The 16,861-nt window shown below is 46.8% G+C and overlaps 1 protein-coding gene across 3 annotated transcripts in view; it reads right to left on the bottom strand.

The window, feature by feature from the left end:
- The window catches only part of Rnf157 (ring finger protein 157), a 74,404-nt gene that overhangs the window by 9,888 nt on the left and 47,655 nt on the right, over positions 1-16,861 (bottom strand). For all 3 annotated transcript variants that reach the window (XM_036195026.1, XM_036195027.1, XM_036195028.1), the window contains exons 4-16: positions 15,454-15,600; positions 14,840-14,957; positions 13,846-13,912; positions 13,506-13,549; positions 12,864-12,911; positions 10,036-10,107; positions 9,193-9,352; positions 8,905-9,017; positions 3,368-3,606; positions 2,630-2,738; positions 858-969; positions 330-499; positions 46-111 (exon numbers count right to left, since the gene is read on the bottom strand). In XM_036195026.1, coding sequence (XP_036050919.1) covers positions 46-111; positions 330-499; positions 858-969; positions 2,630-2,738; positions 3,368-3,606; positions 8,905-9,017; positions 9,193-9,352; positions 10,036-10,107; positions 12,864-12,911; positions 13,506-13,549; positions 13,846-13,912; positions 14,840-14,957; positions 15,454-15,600 — 1,465 coding nt within the window. The remainder of the gene's footprint in view (positions 1-45; positions 112-329; positions 500-857; positions 970-2,629; positions 2,739-3,367; positions 3,607-8,904; positions 9,018-9,192; positions 9,353-10,035; positions 10,108-12,863; positions 12,912-13,505; positions 13,550-13,845; positions 13,913-14,839; positions 14,958-15,453; positions 15,601-16,861) is intronic.

The following is a 16,861-nucleotide window of genomic DNA, read 5'->3' on the forward strand; positions in this document are numbered from 1 at the left end:
AAACTGGCTGTGGGAAAGGATGCTGCTGTCTGCCATCTAGGTTACCTCTACATCCTGTTCTCCAACTGCAAGGCCAGCAAAATTGCTGTCTGGGGACTCCGCTGGTGTCCCCTGTAAAAGAGCAACAAACACCAAGGGTACAGTCATCGCAGGCTCTCCAGTTAAGCTTTTATGACAGCAAACCCAAAGCCAAGCTTTCCTTAGCACAAAGTCTATGGCTTATAGAAGCCAGATCTAAGGGAGTGCCATGCACCCTGCCAGCACTCCCACCAGCACCAGGACATTTATAAAGCAGAGAGCAAGGCAGATCGGGCACTTCCTTCCCTTACCTCTCCTTCTGAGGGAGCCCTGCTGGCAGCTAGTGGGGAAGGCAGGGCCTCTCCCTCCTCTTCTGTGCCAGGGGCAATGTAGGAGCCAGACATGGAGGACACTGTGTCAGTGCTGATCTGGGAGGATGCCATGGACATGACTGACTGAGCCAGGCTGCTGCTAGCAGGGTCTGTGGAGACAGAAGTCAGGGGAGAGGGACGGGACCGTGATTACTAAGGAGCAGCACACACTTCCTGTACTAGGCCACAAAGAGAGGCTGCATACTGCCCTCTCCAAAAAAGGTTTAGACTGAAGGTCTTCCAAGATTCTGCTCCAGCTGTTACAGAGTAGAGGGAGCCTCACCATGCCGGAAGGTGAGTGAGAGCGAGCCCTCCTTCCCTCCCTCCCTCCCTCCCTCCCTCCCTCCCTCCCTCCCCAGTGTGGGACCTTTTTAGTCACCAGCCTTGCTGTCCCATCCCCAAGACAGTCACAGCATAGCTGTGGACCAGGAGGGAGGCACATGCAGCCTCTCCTGACCCCTCGGGTACCTTCTGGGGAGGAGATGGTAGAAGAGAGAGGAGTCCCTGTACAAGACGACTGGTCAATAGCCCCTGAAGACGACAGGGTAAGGTTCTCACTCTCTGGAGTCACATCACGTCCCTGGGGGAAGGATACAATGGGACATGAAACCAGCGCAGACCCAGCATATGGGCAAGAGGGTAAGGGCAGAGCTGGGTAGGGACGGAGAGGAAACGGACACCAGGAAGGACACAGTGACAGGAGAGGCGCTGCTGGCTTCTGTCAGCACTCTTTTTCAGCCAGGGCCGGGAGTGACTTTGTCCCAGGGGAGTGCACACTTCAGTCAGCACCTGCCTGAGGCCCAGCATCTGGTGGAGCGCACAAAAGCTGCAGCTCCAATGACACAGGTGACCAGCAGCTGTCATGGGGGACATCCTGGGATAATGACCAGCTTTCCTTTAGAAGGGAAAGAACATGAAACCAGCAGGACCCTCACTGTCTTCAGGACCCCTCCATAGGTATGTTGGGGCTCCTGCAGTGGATCTGAAATCAACTCCACCTCCGCTTTCCGCCCACCAATCCCCTGGACACAGCCTTGCCATCCTGGCTAGATGGAAAGGTGCCAGGATGGTTCTCCAGGTCCCAGGCAGGCTTCTTTCATCTTAGCTCAGGCCTGCACTACTGAGGCTTTTCCTGGCTCTGCTGGCCTCCTACATATGACTATCAGAAGCCTTTGCAAGACAGAGCTCTCACTGTATCCCCTGGCCTGCTCCAAGCTTCCTCTGAATGTTTCCTTCCCTTCCTTGTCTAAAAATTTTCAAGGTCCAGCCAAATGCTACCCTCTGCAACAGTTTTTCTGATGTCCTCCACTAAAGGAAACCGCACATTACACTGCATGGTACTTCATGGTTTCTTCTGAGGACTCTGTCTGCCCCCTCTTGAGACAGCCTCAATAGTAGGCTGACACTTAACTTGATATGTAGTTCGGGCTGGCCTCAAACTTGTGACCCCTGCTTTAGCCTCCAGTGCTGGGACTACAGGCAACCAGTAATCCTACCTAGCACGTGGGAGGTGAGGCAGGAGGATCTGAAATTCAAGGTCATCTTCAGCAATATAGTGAATTCAAGGCAAGCCTGAACTACATAAGCCCCTATGTCAACCACCCTGCCATGTATTCACTTAAGAAGTTCTTACAAATGAACAAAATGCTCTCTCAACTAGACATGAACTCCTGAGGATGGAACACTTTCCCATCTCTGAATGCCTTTGGAACCCAGTTTGTTGCCCTGGACAGTGCATGGCTGATAAGGTCTCTCAGTTCTAGATAAGGTCTGTGTGAGGGATGTCCAAGGTAGAAAGTTCTTGTCCTTACTGCTGTGCCATCCTGCCCTGCACATCTCAACTGCTTTCTTGTGTCAGACCCTCTTAGACGTCCACACAGTCTTTCCTCTGTGGGTCCCTGCTCCTGGACCCATGTTGAAATTGGCTGCTGCAGTCCTTACTTCAAGGGTCCCCTCTACATGGTCACCTAGCCCACTGTCGCTCCACTTCCCAGCATGTCAGGCCACAAGGACAGGGCCTTTTATGGTTTCCTCTCTGCTGTCACCTCAGTCTGTGAGATCGGGCCAGGGGCAAACAGGCTGCAGACACTGGGGAACTTACAAATCTCAGGAAACCTGTGCAGCTACCACCTTGTCAGGTGCTGGAAGGCCCTAGTGAACTGGCAAAATCGGGAGGACCAGTGAACCATGCAGGGAGATGCCTGGTGCCAGTACCCGGGAGGGAGAAGAAAGCCAGTTACCTCTTCAGGATGCTGGGCTGACAGCCTCTGAGAGAGCTGAGTCTCTGACTCACTGCAAGAGTGCTCATCCTCCTCTTCATGTAGCACAGAAGAATTCTGGGAAACAGATCTAGAGAAGCGCAGAGAAAATGCAGCTGAATGTACTGTCCACTCAGGAGATCAGTGTTGGCCCGACCTCTCCTTGTTCAGGCTGCACAGGGCGGGCACTGGAGGAGCCAGGCCAGCTCTCGGGGAGCAGACAAGAGGTGAACTGGAGCGGGATAGAGACTCCTCTGCTCTAGTGCCTCAACTTTGAGAAAAAATGCTAGCAACCCCCCTCCCCCGTTTCAATTCCTTAATCTGTGAGATATCCTCCTTTGCCACAGAAACTGTGTTATGCTTGTGTCCTACAGATTTAAATGTTCAGGATCTAGGGCTCTTCGGTTTCTCTGACTCCAGATTAAACCAGGGCCCCAAGGGATTCTGTCTAAAATACAATGTCCTTTTCCCTCTACATCACTTTCCTCACCAACACCCATACCCTGCCAAAGAACACACGACCCTAAACAGACATTTAATTCTATCTCTGGGGAAACTGCCCCTCCCTCACCACGGCCTCTCAGGCCTTCTGTGAGTGAGCAGCACTGGGAACCAGGGGAGTTTTACCTAGGCTGTGACTGACAATACCGAGGAGGTAAAGATGGCTTTGAAAGCTTTCAAAGACGACCCAGGGAACAGTGGTGGGCACCAACAACTTACTTGGACAGACTCTTTTTGAGTTTGAGTCCTTGGTTGCTGCAATCAGACAGGCGGTCAAGAGGGGACAGTGTCCTTACGGGGGGCAGATGGCCATCACTGCCATATGATGGTAGCATTCCTGAGAGGTGGCCATCCCCAAGGACATGAAGTGGTGGAACTGCTGGAGATGGAGTGAGGGGCCCATTGAGGGCCTCCAGGAGAGACACCACTTCGTAGCCTGGTGGAATATTCTCTGAGGACTACAAGAATCAGAAACAGGCCAAAAATTAGGTACTTTTTGTATTAGGGTATGATCATGCTTCCTACTGGTCATTAAAAGATGAGTTTTGATGGGTTGGGGATTTAGCTCAGTGGTAGAGTGCTTGCCTAACAAACGAGTTTTGTTTTTAGGCATCTGCTCTGGTAAGAAAAGGTTTGGTTAAACATAAAGTAAAGTGTTGAAGAGCCACAGGTCCTAAATAATTCTTCATAAAGTCTATCTTTCTGATGGTAATAGAAATAAATGCTCACTATAGGAAATTTGTAAAATACATCAAAGATGAAAAAAATTACCAATAACCAGTCACTCAAAGTAACTTTTGGTGGCAATCTAGCATATTTTTCTAATTATTTCATTTCTACTGTTTATGATTTATGGCTAGTCTATGAATGACAATTCCAGGGGCTGGAGAGAGGGCTCAGTAGTAAAGGGCACTCGCTGCTCTTGCAGAGGACCTGAGCTCAGATCCCAGCACCACATCAGCAGTTCACAATCATGTGACTCCAGCTCCAGGACCCTAATGCTGCCTTCTGACCTCCAAGAGCACCTGCACTCACATGTGCACACACACACAGACACATATACATAAAATAAAAATAACAATTTTCAATCTTGCTTATTTAATTAAACAAATATTCCCCCCTCCTCTTTTTCTTTTTTGGTTTTTCAAGACAGGGTTTCTATGTGTAGCCCTGGCTGTCCTGGAACTCACTCTAGTCCAGGCTGGCCTCAAACTCAGAGATCAGCCCATGGCCCAGTTCCTTTTTTCTTAAGACAGGTTTTCATGAATCCCAGTATAACCCCAAACTCACTATGTCCTCCTACCTCCATCCTCCAGGTGCTGGGATTACAGGCACGCATCGGTCCTCCCAGCTTCCCTGGAGCTGCAAACATCTGATTCTCCCCTGCTTAGACACTCTAAGCTCCTGACTGCCTGCGCTGGGTGCAGCTGTGTTCAACATGTCCTACTGTAACAGCACTCAAGGAACATTCTTGTACACAAATATTCTGTCAGGTCGAGGGGTGGGTCAGTGGTAGGATGCTTGCCTAGCCCATGAGGCCCTGGGTTCCATCCTAGGTGTCACCAGCACAACAAACCCCTTCTCTCTCTGGTCACTTTCTCAGTATTAAGTCACAACTTACCATGTATAAATGTTTTTCATTTTTTCTGTGTGTGTGGTGTGTATACATACATGTGTGGGTGTATGCCCTGAATCCACATGCAGAGGCTAGAGGAGGATGCCAGATGTCTTCCTTTGTCTCTTTCCAACTTATATTTGGAGGCAGACTCTCACTAACCCTGAGGCTTACCATTTTGGATAGGTTGTCTGACTAGTGGGCTCTCAGGATGCACCTGTCTCTGCCCCATGATACTGGAGTTATAGCTATGCACATAAAACCATGTGAAGCTTTTATGTGGGTGCTGGATATATGCATTAAGTCCTCTTGCTTTCACAGTAAACACTCTTATCCACTGAGCCATCTCTTACCCCATAAATGTTTCTCAGGTTCTTTATACAGAAAACCGGGGGCTGGAAAGGGCTCAGAGGTTAAGAGCACCGACTGCTCTTCCAGAGGTCCTGAGTTCAGTTCCCAGCAACCACATGGTGGCTCATAACCATCTGTAATGAGATCTGGCGCCCTCTTCTGTATACATAATAAATAAATAAATCTTAAAAAAAAAAAAAGAAAACCAGTTTGTTTTCTCAAGGGCTTATCTAGTCATCCTCCTAACAAGCAATAGAGAACGTTCAATTTGGTTTTGGGTGGGTTTTTTTTTTTTGTGGTGGTGGGGTCCTGGAATGGGTATCTTTAATTTTTTTTTTAATTTGTAAGATGAAAAATAGCATCTCATTTTAATTTGCATGATACTGATTTTTGATGTGGCCGAACCTTTTTATTCTTTTGTGGCACTGAAGACTGAGGTCAGGGCTGGTACAGTACTAATGCTAGACTGAGCTGCGTCCTCAGCCCTTGCTCTCCTCACCAGGCAGCCCCACGTGAGCCCTAGCTGAACACTCCACATTCCTATCTTAGAGCTTTGTGTTTTATGTAGGGACCCACTGCCTCAGTCACCCACTACTTCCTTCTGATGGGCTACAGTGAAGACATTACTTTTTTTCTGATATGTGTGTTGTTAGTTTCTTTAAAAATGTTGTTTGCAGCTGGGTGGTAGTGGTGGTGGCGCACGCCTTTAATCTCAGCACTCAGAGGCAGAGCCAGGTGGATCTCTGTGAGTTGGGATGCCAGTCTAGTCTACAGAGCGAGATCCAGAACAGGCACCAAAACTACACCTTGTCTCAAAAAGACAAAAAGCAAAAAAAAAAAAAAAAAACAAAATTTTTTTTTGTTTTAAACTTTGGTTGTCTTTTAGAATCTGAATTTTTCAACTTTTCTTTCTTTAAATAAAAAAAAAAAATGATGTGTATGAGTATTACCCTGCATATATGTATGTCTACCACGTAGGTGTAGTGCCCATAGAGGCCAGAAGAGGTTAATGGATTCCCTGAATCTGGAGTTACCAACAGCTGTGTGCTGTCATGAGGTTACTGAAAATAAAAACCAGTGTTCTTTTTTGTTGTTTTTGTTTTGTTTGGTTGGTTTTTTGAGAGAAGGTTTCTCTGTGTAGCCCTAGCTGTCCTGGAGCTGGCCCTGAACTCACAGACCCACCTGCCTTTGCCTCCTGAGTGCTGGGATTACAGGCACTGCAGAAAGTGCTCTTAAGTGCTGAGCCACCTCTCCAGGACTTCTTTTTCTGTGTGCTGGTGTTGGGTATGTGCATGTGACTGCAGGTGACTGCAGAGGCCAGAGATGGCACTGGATCCCCTAGAGCTGGTGGTCTAGGTGGCTGTGGGTTACCTTTAGTGGCTCCTCTGCAAGCGCAGTACCCGCTCTTAACTGCTGATCCATCTCTCTGGCCTCTGAATTTTTATTTTCTTGCAGTGTTAGAGATGAACCCAGGGCCTTACATATCCTACCCACACTTCTAGCTTGGTTTTTAATCTTAAGAATTTATTTATTTGAAAGAATTTGGATAGTAGTAGTTGTTTTTGAGGCAGCCATGTAGCTCAGGGTTGTCTGGAATTCACAATGTAATTAACCTGCTTGTCTCTGGTACATAATCCTTGGGCTTCAGTCCAGAGTGCTGGCATTACTGGTGTGTGCCATCATGCTGGGCTTAGGTTTTGTTGGTGGCAGGGTTTTTTGTTTTGTTTTGTTTTTTGTTTTCTTGTGTGTGTGTGTGTGTGTGTGTATGTGTGTATGTGTATGTTGTTGTTGTTTTTGAGACAGGATCTGGTTGTGTAGCCCTGACTACCCTAGCACTCATGAACTATGTAGTTTAGGTTGGCCTTGAACTTGCAATTCTCCTTCTCAGCCTCTTGGCTGTGTGTGTGTGTGGGGGGTGTGTGTGGTGGGGGTGTGTGTGGGGGTGTGCATACCTGGCTCTTTATGTGGATGAGAAAATCCAAACTCAGGTCCTCAAGCTTGTGGAGCAAATTACCAGTTGGACCTCCTCCCTTCTTCCCCCAATACCTCCCCATTTTGTCGTTTTTACTGCTTGAGTATTGTGGAATCCATATTCAACTGATAATCATGTACAATTTATTCGGATTTTTTGTTTGTTTGTTTGTTTTTTGTTTTTCAAAACAGGGTTTCTCTCTGTAGCTTTGGAGCCTGTCCTGGAACTCTCTCTGTATACCAGGCTAGCCTTGAACTCACAGAGATCTTCTTGCCTCTGCCTCCCAAGTGCTGGGATTAAAGTCATGCACAGATGTGCTTGCTGGTTTGGTTTTAGTAGATAACTAATTATTCCATCTAGAATCTATTTCATAAGGATTAAATTGGTAAGATGGGCTGCAGAAATGGCTCAGCAAGTAAAGGTGATTGCCACTAAGCCTAATGACTTGAGTGTGATCTTCAAGACCCACATGATAGGAGAGAATCAATTCCCACAAGCTCTCCCCCACCACATACTTCCTCCTCCTTCTCTTTCTCTCTTTTCTCTCTCACACACATTAAATAAACATAAACAAATGAAACTTAAAATGCTAAAATGACTTCCTCCCTTATAATTGTCTAACCAATTTTCCCTATACTATAACCTGAATAATAAATTTCTCCCACCACTGGGTTCGTTGAGGCAAGACAATACATGCAGTTGTTTCTTGGGGGTGGGGGCTTGTATAGTGCTAGTGACTGGTCCCAAGGCCTTGCTTGTGCTAGGTTCACGCTCTGTCCCTGAGCCACACTCATACCCATGACTGTTTTACACCTGCACAGCTTCCAAGCTTACTCTGATAGCCTCCTTACACTATGACACTAAGGTCAGTTATCTGCTTGACTTCCAAGCTGATGCCACAAAAAAGGATGAAGAAAGGCAGCAACTTTCTTCAAGGATTCAAGTAAAGATAGTAAATTTTATTCAAATCCAAAAATCATTCTTGTTTCTGCTTGGGGGAGTTCCAGAGTTAGGTCCCACTGGAGTGAACCTCCACAGACGGCTCTCGGAAGATAAACATGAGCTGGACTACAAGTCCAGAGGGGAAAAGAAGCTTTCGTGATCAGAATTCAACTTCTAGTTGTAGTATTAGTAACCTGCTTAAGACTTACTGATTTTGGGTTGGGTGGTGATGGCACACGCCTTTAATCCCAGCACCTGGGAGGCAGAGACAGGAGGATTTCGAGTTCGAGGACAGCCTGGTCTACTGAGCAAGTTCCAGGACAGCCAGGGCTACACAAAGAAAACGTGTCTCAAGAAGAAAAAAAAAAAATTCCAAGAGATTTATTTGTATTTTCTGTGTCGAGTGTTTGGCTGCATGTGTGTCTGTGCACCATATGTATGCTTGGTGCCTTTGGAGGTCAGAAAAGGGTGTCAGATCCCCTGGGACTGGAGTTACAGACACTCAAGAGCTGTCATGTTGGAGCTGGGAATTGAACATAGGTCCTCTGCAAGAGCAGCTTAACTGCAGAGCCATTTCTCCAGGCCCAGTATTAGTATGCTTTACTACAACATGATCCCAGCCAGTCTAAAGAAAACCCTTCAGCATGCTCAGGTCTAATTTTTTTATATAATGCCAGAACAAAACTGGATGTGCTTGGGAGCAAGAAGCAGGAAGATCACTAGGAATCTGAGATCTTCTGGTCTACATAGCAAGTTCCAAGCCAGCCACGGTCACACAGCCAAACCCTGTCTCAAAAACAAAACCCACAGAAAAATATCAAGGACACAGGAGAGAGTATCTGTTTCCGAGAGGCCATGCTACCGAGCCCAGCTTACTGAATGCTCTTCAGAGTCTGATGTCTGGGATGAGATGATGGGGTTAAAGCTGGTTGGAGATAAAGGGCCCAATTTTTTCCTCATGGCTCGGATCTGAAGCAGTGCCCGGAAGGCTGTGAAGAAGAAAACAGGCCATCAGGACATCCTGTTTCAGGATTAAGGTTGAGCAGAGCCCAGGCAGAAACCATACTCCCTTTAGCATACATCCAGCTGCTACACCTGGCAACAGTGTTCTGATGTTTTGTGCCCACCCTTCCTGCCTCACTGTCAAGCTCCTCCAGGACTTACGCAGCCGGCAGATGGGGCAGTTGTTGGCCTGGTAGCGCAGGGTGTCCGCACAAGTGTTGCAGAGGCAGAGGTGACGGCAGGGCAGGATCAAGGTATCTCGGACATCTGAGAGGCACACCACACACTCGGCACTGTTATCACTCACTTCATCCTCAGCCACCTGGCCAGAAAGACAGACTCAGCCAATGACCCAAAGCCTTCCACCCCACCACTTCTTCACAAGGAAGCTTGGCTGAAGCACAGACACATGCTCAAACAGGACCTACATTGACACTGGACTGTAGTTTACACAGTGCTTTTTTTTTTTTTAATTAGTTTTTATTATTTTATATGCTTTGCCTTTTGCATGCCTGGTGCTTGCAGATGCCAGAAGAAGGTGTCAGACCCCTGGACCTGGAGTTAAGACAGTTGTGTGCTGCCATCAGGGTGCTGGGAATCGAACCTACAATTTCTCTCAACTGCTGAGCCGCCTCTCTAGCCCTGTGCAGTGCTTTGGATACCTGGCCCTGCCTCTAGAAGCTGCTTGCCTGAAGCTGAGAGACTGGACTAACCCCGAGTTCATTCTTCCTCAGAAGGTCTGAGCAGAAGGGACCTAGGAGAAGACAGGGGTGACTGTGAAGGGAAAATGAAGACCCTCCCGGGAAGCAGAGCTCAGCTGAGCTCCAGAGCAGAAAGGCAGAGCCAAACAGCCTATTTTGTTCATTTCAAAAGTGGCATAAACTGTAATCTAAAGTGAGAATCTTCAGGACCTGACTGGTACACTAGACCTCAGCCCAAGCTAGAGCACAGATTCTCACTCTGCCTCTAGGGAAGAGCAAATTCCGAATTTTTAACAAAGCTCACCTTAGAATCTTGCGTGTTATACTTGTTTTCGATCCCGTAGATCTCCTGAAGAAGGTAGCTGACCCCGTCTACCTGAAGAGCAAACAGTGAAGTCCAGGAACAGGCTTACTACTGAGAGACAAGAGCGGAAGACCCGCCTTTCCCCATGGTAACCCAGGTCTACTGAGCCATCATGAAAAGCTCAAGGGCCTACATAGATAAAGGATGTTTTATTTACTCATGTTTGCATTTGAGAGGGGAAAGAAAACCAAATGTTTAGTTCACCCACTATTGTATCTAACAAGGAACATAAAATTTTACAAATGGACAGTATTTGTATTGCAGCTAACTACTACAGACAGTTACAAAAGAGGATGGAAGGGTATATGTCAAAGTGTAAGTGTTCATTGTATAAGAAAATTTCAGCTTAAGTACTATAAAAACAATGGCATAGACGGGCTCAAGTGCGGCTCAGTTGGGAGAGTTTCTGCCTAGAATGCATGAAGCCCCTGAAACACATGAACTGGAGGTGGTAGTGCACACCTACAACCCCAGCAGTGGAGGACAGAGAATCAGAAGCTCAGTGTCATCCTCAGTGCCAGACTTGGTTTGAGGCCAGTCTGGGATACACGAAACTGAACAAAAAGGAAGAGAAAATAATGGGCAAGGAAAGTGAGGAAGGGAAAAGAGAAGATCCAGACAGGTGTGGCGGCACATGCCTGTAGTCCCACACTTGGGAAGGTAAGGCAGAAGAACTGTCTTGAATTTGTAGCCAGCCCGGACTAGACAGCAAGCTACACAGCCAACCTCCACCTCAAGAAGAAAAGATAAAGACGGAGATGAGGGACTTCAGGACCTGAGAAGAGACACCAATAGTGCATACCCATGGAGCAACCCTCATATCTTTTTTTCTATTTTATAATAAAAGATTTATTTATTTTTATTTTATGTGTTTGTGTGTGTGTGTGTACTTGAGTGCACATATGTGCACCATCTATATGCAGGTGTTCATGGAGGCTCAAAGAGATTCTCTGGAACTGCAGTTACAGGCAGTTGTGAGTAACCTGATGTGGGAACTGAAGCAGGGTCCTTTGAGAGAGTCGCAAGTGATCTCAACCACTGAGCCATCTCTCCAGCTCCAGCCCTCCTATTTCTTTTAAAATTATTATTATTATTTTATTAAATGAGTATGGGTGCAGGCAGGTCATAGAGAGTGTGTGTGGTGGTTCAATGGACAGCTTTTAGGAACTGGTTCTCTCCTTCCCATCATAGGTTCAGAAATCAAACTCAGGTCACCAGACTTCTATGGCAAGAGCCTTTACCCACTGAGCCATCTTAAACCTTGACTACCTGTGCCTGATCCCATTCTCGCCTCTGCCCCACAGACCTGCTCTAGTTCTCAACTCCTACCCAACTCTCAATGTTGACAGTCTGTTGTTAACACTAACCTGGAAACAGGAAAATATAGAACATTTTTCTGTAGAAACTGTAGCTTTTACACAGCCAGGCCTTCACCATGAGGTAACTCACCAAGGTTGGGCCTACACAGGTAATACCATGCACTCAAGATCTGTGGTTTTTTCTGCCTCTCTTAAAACTTGTTTTGTTTTTTGTTTTTCTGAGACAGGGTTTCTCTGTGTAGTTTTGATGCCTGTCCTGGATCTCGCTCTGTAGACCAGGCTGGCCTCGAACTCACAGAGATCCGCCTGGCTCTGCCTTCGGAGCAGCACTGCCACCCAGCTGAAAACTTGTTTTAACATAGCAATTATATTGAAAGGATACAAATCAACTAACATATACTAAGGAATTATTCATTATTATCAATTCCATTAAGAGGGGCAAGTACTTAGCCTAAAAAGATGACTATTTGGGATCTTGGCTATCCATCATCCTCCTATGGAGGGACCTCCCACCCCTCTGCTGCTGCCCTCTGCCACTTGTTTTTTGAGGGTTTCTCTGTGATCTTGGCTATTCTGATGCTCTCTATGTAGACTATGTGGCCTTAAACTCATAGACCCTCCTGTCTCTGCCTCCCAAGTGCTAGGATTAAAGACATGGGCCAGCACACCCAGCTTGATCACCTACTTTTTTAAAACCATCTTTTTGTTGTTGTTGTTGTTGAGAGAGGTTCTTACTTTGTAGCTCAGGTTGGCCTAAAACTTACTGTAGCTGAGGCTGGTCTAGAACTCCAGGTGATCCTCTAGCCTCTGCCTCCCTAATGGTGAAATTACAGGCGTCAGCCACCACACGGCATCTCCTACCCTCTTTGCCAACGCCACTGGCTGCACTTGCCCCTCACTCCCATGACACTTCCTCCTTCAGTGTCCAAGCGTGAAATGTTGGCGGGTGGCAGGGTGGCAGGGGCTCTGCCTGCTGACAGACACGTGCAAATCCTGCTGGTCCTTCCTGAGAGGGCAGATGTCCAGAAAGCTGCACGTTAGAAAAGGGATGCTGGGGTAAATTATGCTGAGTGCTCTGACTGGCTCTGAATTAGACCTAATGTTTTCTCCTTTTGTTTGAAATGTTTCTCATCTTGGCATTTTAAGTAAAAAGAATTCTCCTTCACCCTAATGCCAGGAGACAAATCTTATTCTTTCACTTCTCAAGGTAACTGTGTCCTGGGAGGCACCAGCAATTCCGAAACAATAAAGGCACTAAAAGTCAGCGCTCCTTTCAGACCACCCTAGCAGTCCCTAACAAAGTGCCCCTCTTCCAAAACCTTCTCCTTGGATTGAAAGACAGAAAGAAGAGGGAAGGAAACAAGAGTGTGCAGTTTTAAAAGTTAAAAATCCTGAAAGGAAGGAAAGGCAAGGGTGAGTGCTCAGAGGGTCGGGCTTCCGGAGACTTACCACTTGCTTCTGCTTGAGGGGCTTCACACAGAAGGTCCCATCTGTGTGCTGGAAGAAAAGCATGGCGTTACAACCAGGCATCCTGTTGCTACTTCTTTTTATATGTGCTTGGCCGTGGTAGTTTGAATGTATTTGGCCCCCAAAATCTCATAGGGAGTGGTGCTATTAGGAGGTGTGGCCTTGTTGAAGGAAGTATGTCACTGTGGGTGCAAGCTTTGAGGTTTCTGATGCTCAGGATACTTCCTGTTGCCTGCAAGATGTAAGCCTCTCAGCTACTTCTCCAGCACCACATCTGCCTGCACACTGCCACGCTGTCCATCAGGATAATGGACTGAACCTCTGAACTCTAAGTGAGCCACCTCAATTAAAAGTTTTCTTTATAAGAGTTGCCATGGTCATGGTGTCTCTTCACAGCAATAGAAACCCTAAGACACCAGGAATTCACAGAGAGGAGCAACAGACTTAGAACATGGCAAGAGTGGGGTAGTGACCAACTAACCCACTCATCTGATGAAGAGGGCACTGAAGATCATGGTAGTGGGGGTGGCAGAGCTAATCCTCCTGAGCACAGCCCCAATGTGACATTTTTTCAGCAGAGGGGCCTCATGAGAAAAAAGCAAAATATATCATGAAGTTACCTACCTTCTCAAAAGTGCCCAGAAGCACATGGCAGTGGCCAAAATACTCTGAAAGAAACAGACACATATTTGAAGAAGACCAAACAACATACCGCTAGTCGTCTCTCACATTCCTGTTTCTACAGAACCCCGGTTTGGTAAGCCGATGGTGCTGGCTGCCACCACTAAGATCATGTTATAAATACCATTATAAACCCCACCCCTCATAGCAGGATGGGAAAGGAAAGGAAAGAACATAGACTGGTCTGACTGAGACCCACAGGGTGTGTGGGTCTAGCCACAACTTCTGCTGGGGTGGTACCACAAGAGGAGACGGGACACAGCAAAGAAGAAGGAAGCCCTACCATCGCCTTCATCCACTACAGCATGCACCACCAAAGGATAAACCTCCCGGTCCAGATCAAAGCCAAGCTGCAGGAAAGACAAGGAAAACACAGAAGACGCCACATGTCTGGATGCTCACCGGTGGATCAGAAGGGGAGGTGCGGCTCAGAAGCACTGCCCTCAATTCTGTACCCCGTCCATCAAACTCCCTACCCTAGTCTGTCTAACTGACAGGCATCGGTTTCGTTGAGTTAAAGGTCCCTAACCTTTCTGTAGCTCCGTTTTTCTTTTCTTTTCTTTTCTTTCTTTCTTTCTTTCTTTCAAGACTTATTTATTTATTATGTATACAGCTGACAGGCATCGGTTTCGTTGAGTTAAAGGTCCCTAACCTTTCTGTAGCTCCGTTTTTCTTTTCTTTTCTTTTCTTTCTTTCTTTCTTTCTTTCTTTCTTTCAAGATTTATTTATTTATTATGTATACAGCTGACAGGCATCGGTTTCGTTGAGTTAAAGGTCCCTAACCTTTCTGTAGCTCCGTTTTTCTTTTCTTTTCTTTTCTCTCTCTCTCTCTCTCTCTCTCTCTCTCTCTCTCTCTTTCTTTCTTTCAAGATTTATTCATTTATTATGTATACAGCATGTATGACTGCAGGCCAGAAGAGGGCACCAGATCTCATTACAGATGATTGTGAGCCACCATGTGGTTGCTGGGAATTGAACTCAGGACCTCTGGAAGAGCAGTCAGTGCTCTTAACCTCTGGGCCCCCACTCTGTTTTCCTTTAAACATGGCTTTCTCACAGCACCCTCAGCTAACAGGCTACTTTGGCATAGAAAAATGAACAAGGATAGGTATATTATTAATGTGAACTAAGCAGACCTTTGAAAGGCATGAAGGGACCACCAGGCTTAACAGTAAAGCATGGCATTCCAGCATCTGGACAGAGTCCCTGCCGCTGGCATGGGTCCTAGGTAAGTGCCTGGGCCTTCCTGTGGTGATGAGGGACCCTGGGCAGCTTACCTCCTCTTCTGCCCACTCTGAGGGGTCCACAGTATGGGATGGCAGGCAGAACTGCTGGCACACTCCTCGCTTATAGTGCACAGTCTCCGACTGCAGGCTGTTGTCTTTGGGAATGTAGCTACGGATAATGTGGGGAGCAGAGCTGAAGTTAGAGTTTGGTCCAGACAGCCCGACAATTCACACTGTCTCATGCCTGTTCTCAATCTCCAACAGCACTAACTCAGGAAAGACCTTCTTTTTACTCTAGCCTGAACTATTACTGGGCTCATATGTTTAACCCTTACATCCACAGGAAGGAAACTAAAATAAAGAATAAAGATTGGAAAAGAGCCGGGCGGTGGTGGCGCAGGCCTTTAATCCCAGCACTCGGGAGGTAGAGGCAGGCAGATCTCTGCGAGTTTGAGGCCAGCCTGGGCTACCAAGTGAGTTCCAGGAAAGGCGCAAAGCTACACAGGGAAACCCTGTCTCGAAAAAACAAAACAACAACAAAAAAGATTGGAAAAGAAAATGAAATTCAAGGTCCAGATCCTGCCTGACTGAGGAAAAGAATGTTCCCCTTCCTGGATAGGCACGAAGACTGGGAGGCAAGTAGCCTTCCTGCTGTGCTGTCTTACCTGGCAATACCATTTTGGAATTCTTCAGTGGCCTGATAGTAGATGGTGATGGCGACCCGGGCATCTGTGTCAAAGGTGAACTCGACATTGTAGTAGACCTTAGCCTTGCCTGCCTCTTCTCCATGGCTCTTCACTTCTTCAGCACATCTGGGGAAATCACAATCCCGTCACAGTCACAATCTCCACTTTGGGAGCAGTGAATCAGGATTTTTATTGTTGTTGTTATTTTTTTATTTTTATTTTTTTTGTTTTTGTTTTTTTGCTTTTATTTTTTGAGACAGTGTTTCTCTGCGTAGCCCTGGCTGTCCTGGAGCCTGCTCTGTAAACCAGGCTGACCTTAGATCTGCCTGCCTCTGCCTCCTGAGTGCTGGGATTAAAGGCATATGTCACCACTGCCCAGATGGATCAGAGTTTTAAGACTTACTCTTTGGGCTGGGCAGATAGCTCAGCAGTAAAGAGCAATGGCTGCTCTTCTGAGGGCCCAGGTTCAATTCCTAGCACCCCACATGGCAGCTCACAACTGTCTGTATCTCTAGTTCCAGGGGATCTGGCACCCTCACACAGACATACATTCAGGCAAAACATCAAACACTGGATGGTGTTAGCACACGCCTTTAATCCCAGTACTTAAGAGGCAGAATCTCTGAGTTCAAGGTCAGCCTGATCTCTACAAAATGAGTTCCAGAACAGCCAGGGCTACACATACAAACCACTTACTTTTTTTTAACCCCCCAAAACAACATTACATACTTGGCTGTATGGTCGTTAACATGTTTGTGTCTTCACTGTAACTATCACAGTGTTGTCTGTTCGGGACATTTAGATTATTTATTAATTCCTCCAGTCTCTAGTGAATAAACAACAGTCTGTGTGAGTGCTTGTGCCAGAGCCTTGTTGGTTTTTTTTTATTTTTTTTTATTTTTTGGTGTTTCAAGACAGGGTTTCTCTGTGTAGCTTTGCGCCTTTCCTGGAACTCACTTTGGAGACCAGGCTGGCCTCGAACTCACAGAGATCCACTTGGTTCTGCCTCCCGAGTGCTGGGATTAAAGGTGTGCGCCACCACAACCTTGCTGTTGTTTTTTTAATCAAGGTTATTAACCAGACGCCTGAGTTCCCATAAGGCTTACCAGAAATCAGCACGCCTTCCTCCTTCCCTTTCCTCCTCTACACTGCAGCTTCTTCTGGACATACATACAGCATTAACCTCATTTCTAAACCGCACATCCAGCTAGTGAGTCTTGATTTGTCAATCTTAGGTACCATCTACTGACTCTCTATAGACATGGTTTGTCTCCTTCCTCACCCTGACCCACGGAAGAGCTCTGCCATTCCCACACTGCAGGAAAATCACAAGCCTATTAGCACAGCACCTAGACTCTACACAGCTGTGATTTCATAAATACTATTT

The sequence above is a fragment of the Onychomys torridus genome, chromosome 8 (genome assembly GCF_903995425.1).
Source record: "Onychomys torridus chromosome 8, mOncTor1.1, whole genome shotgun sequence".
Taxonomy (NCBI): Eukaryota; Metazoa; Chordata; class Mammalia; order Rodentia; family Cricetidae; genus Onychomys; species Onychomys torridus.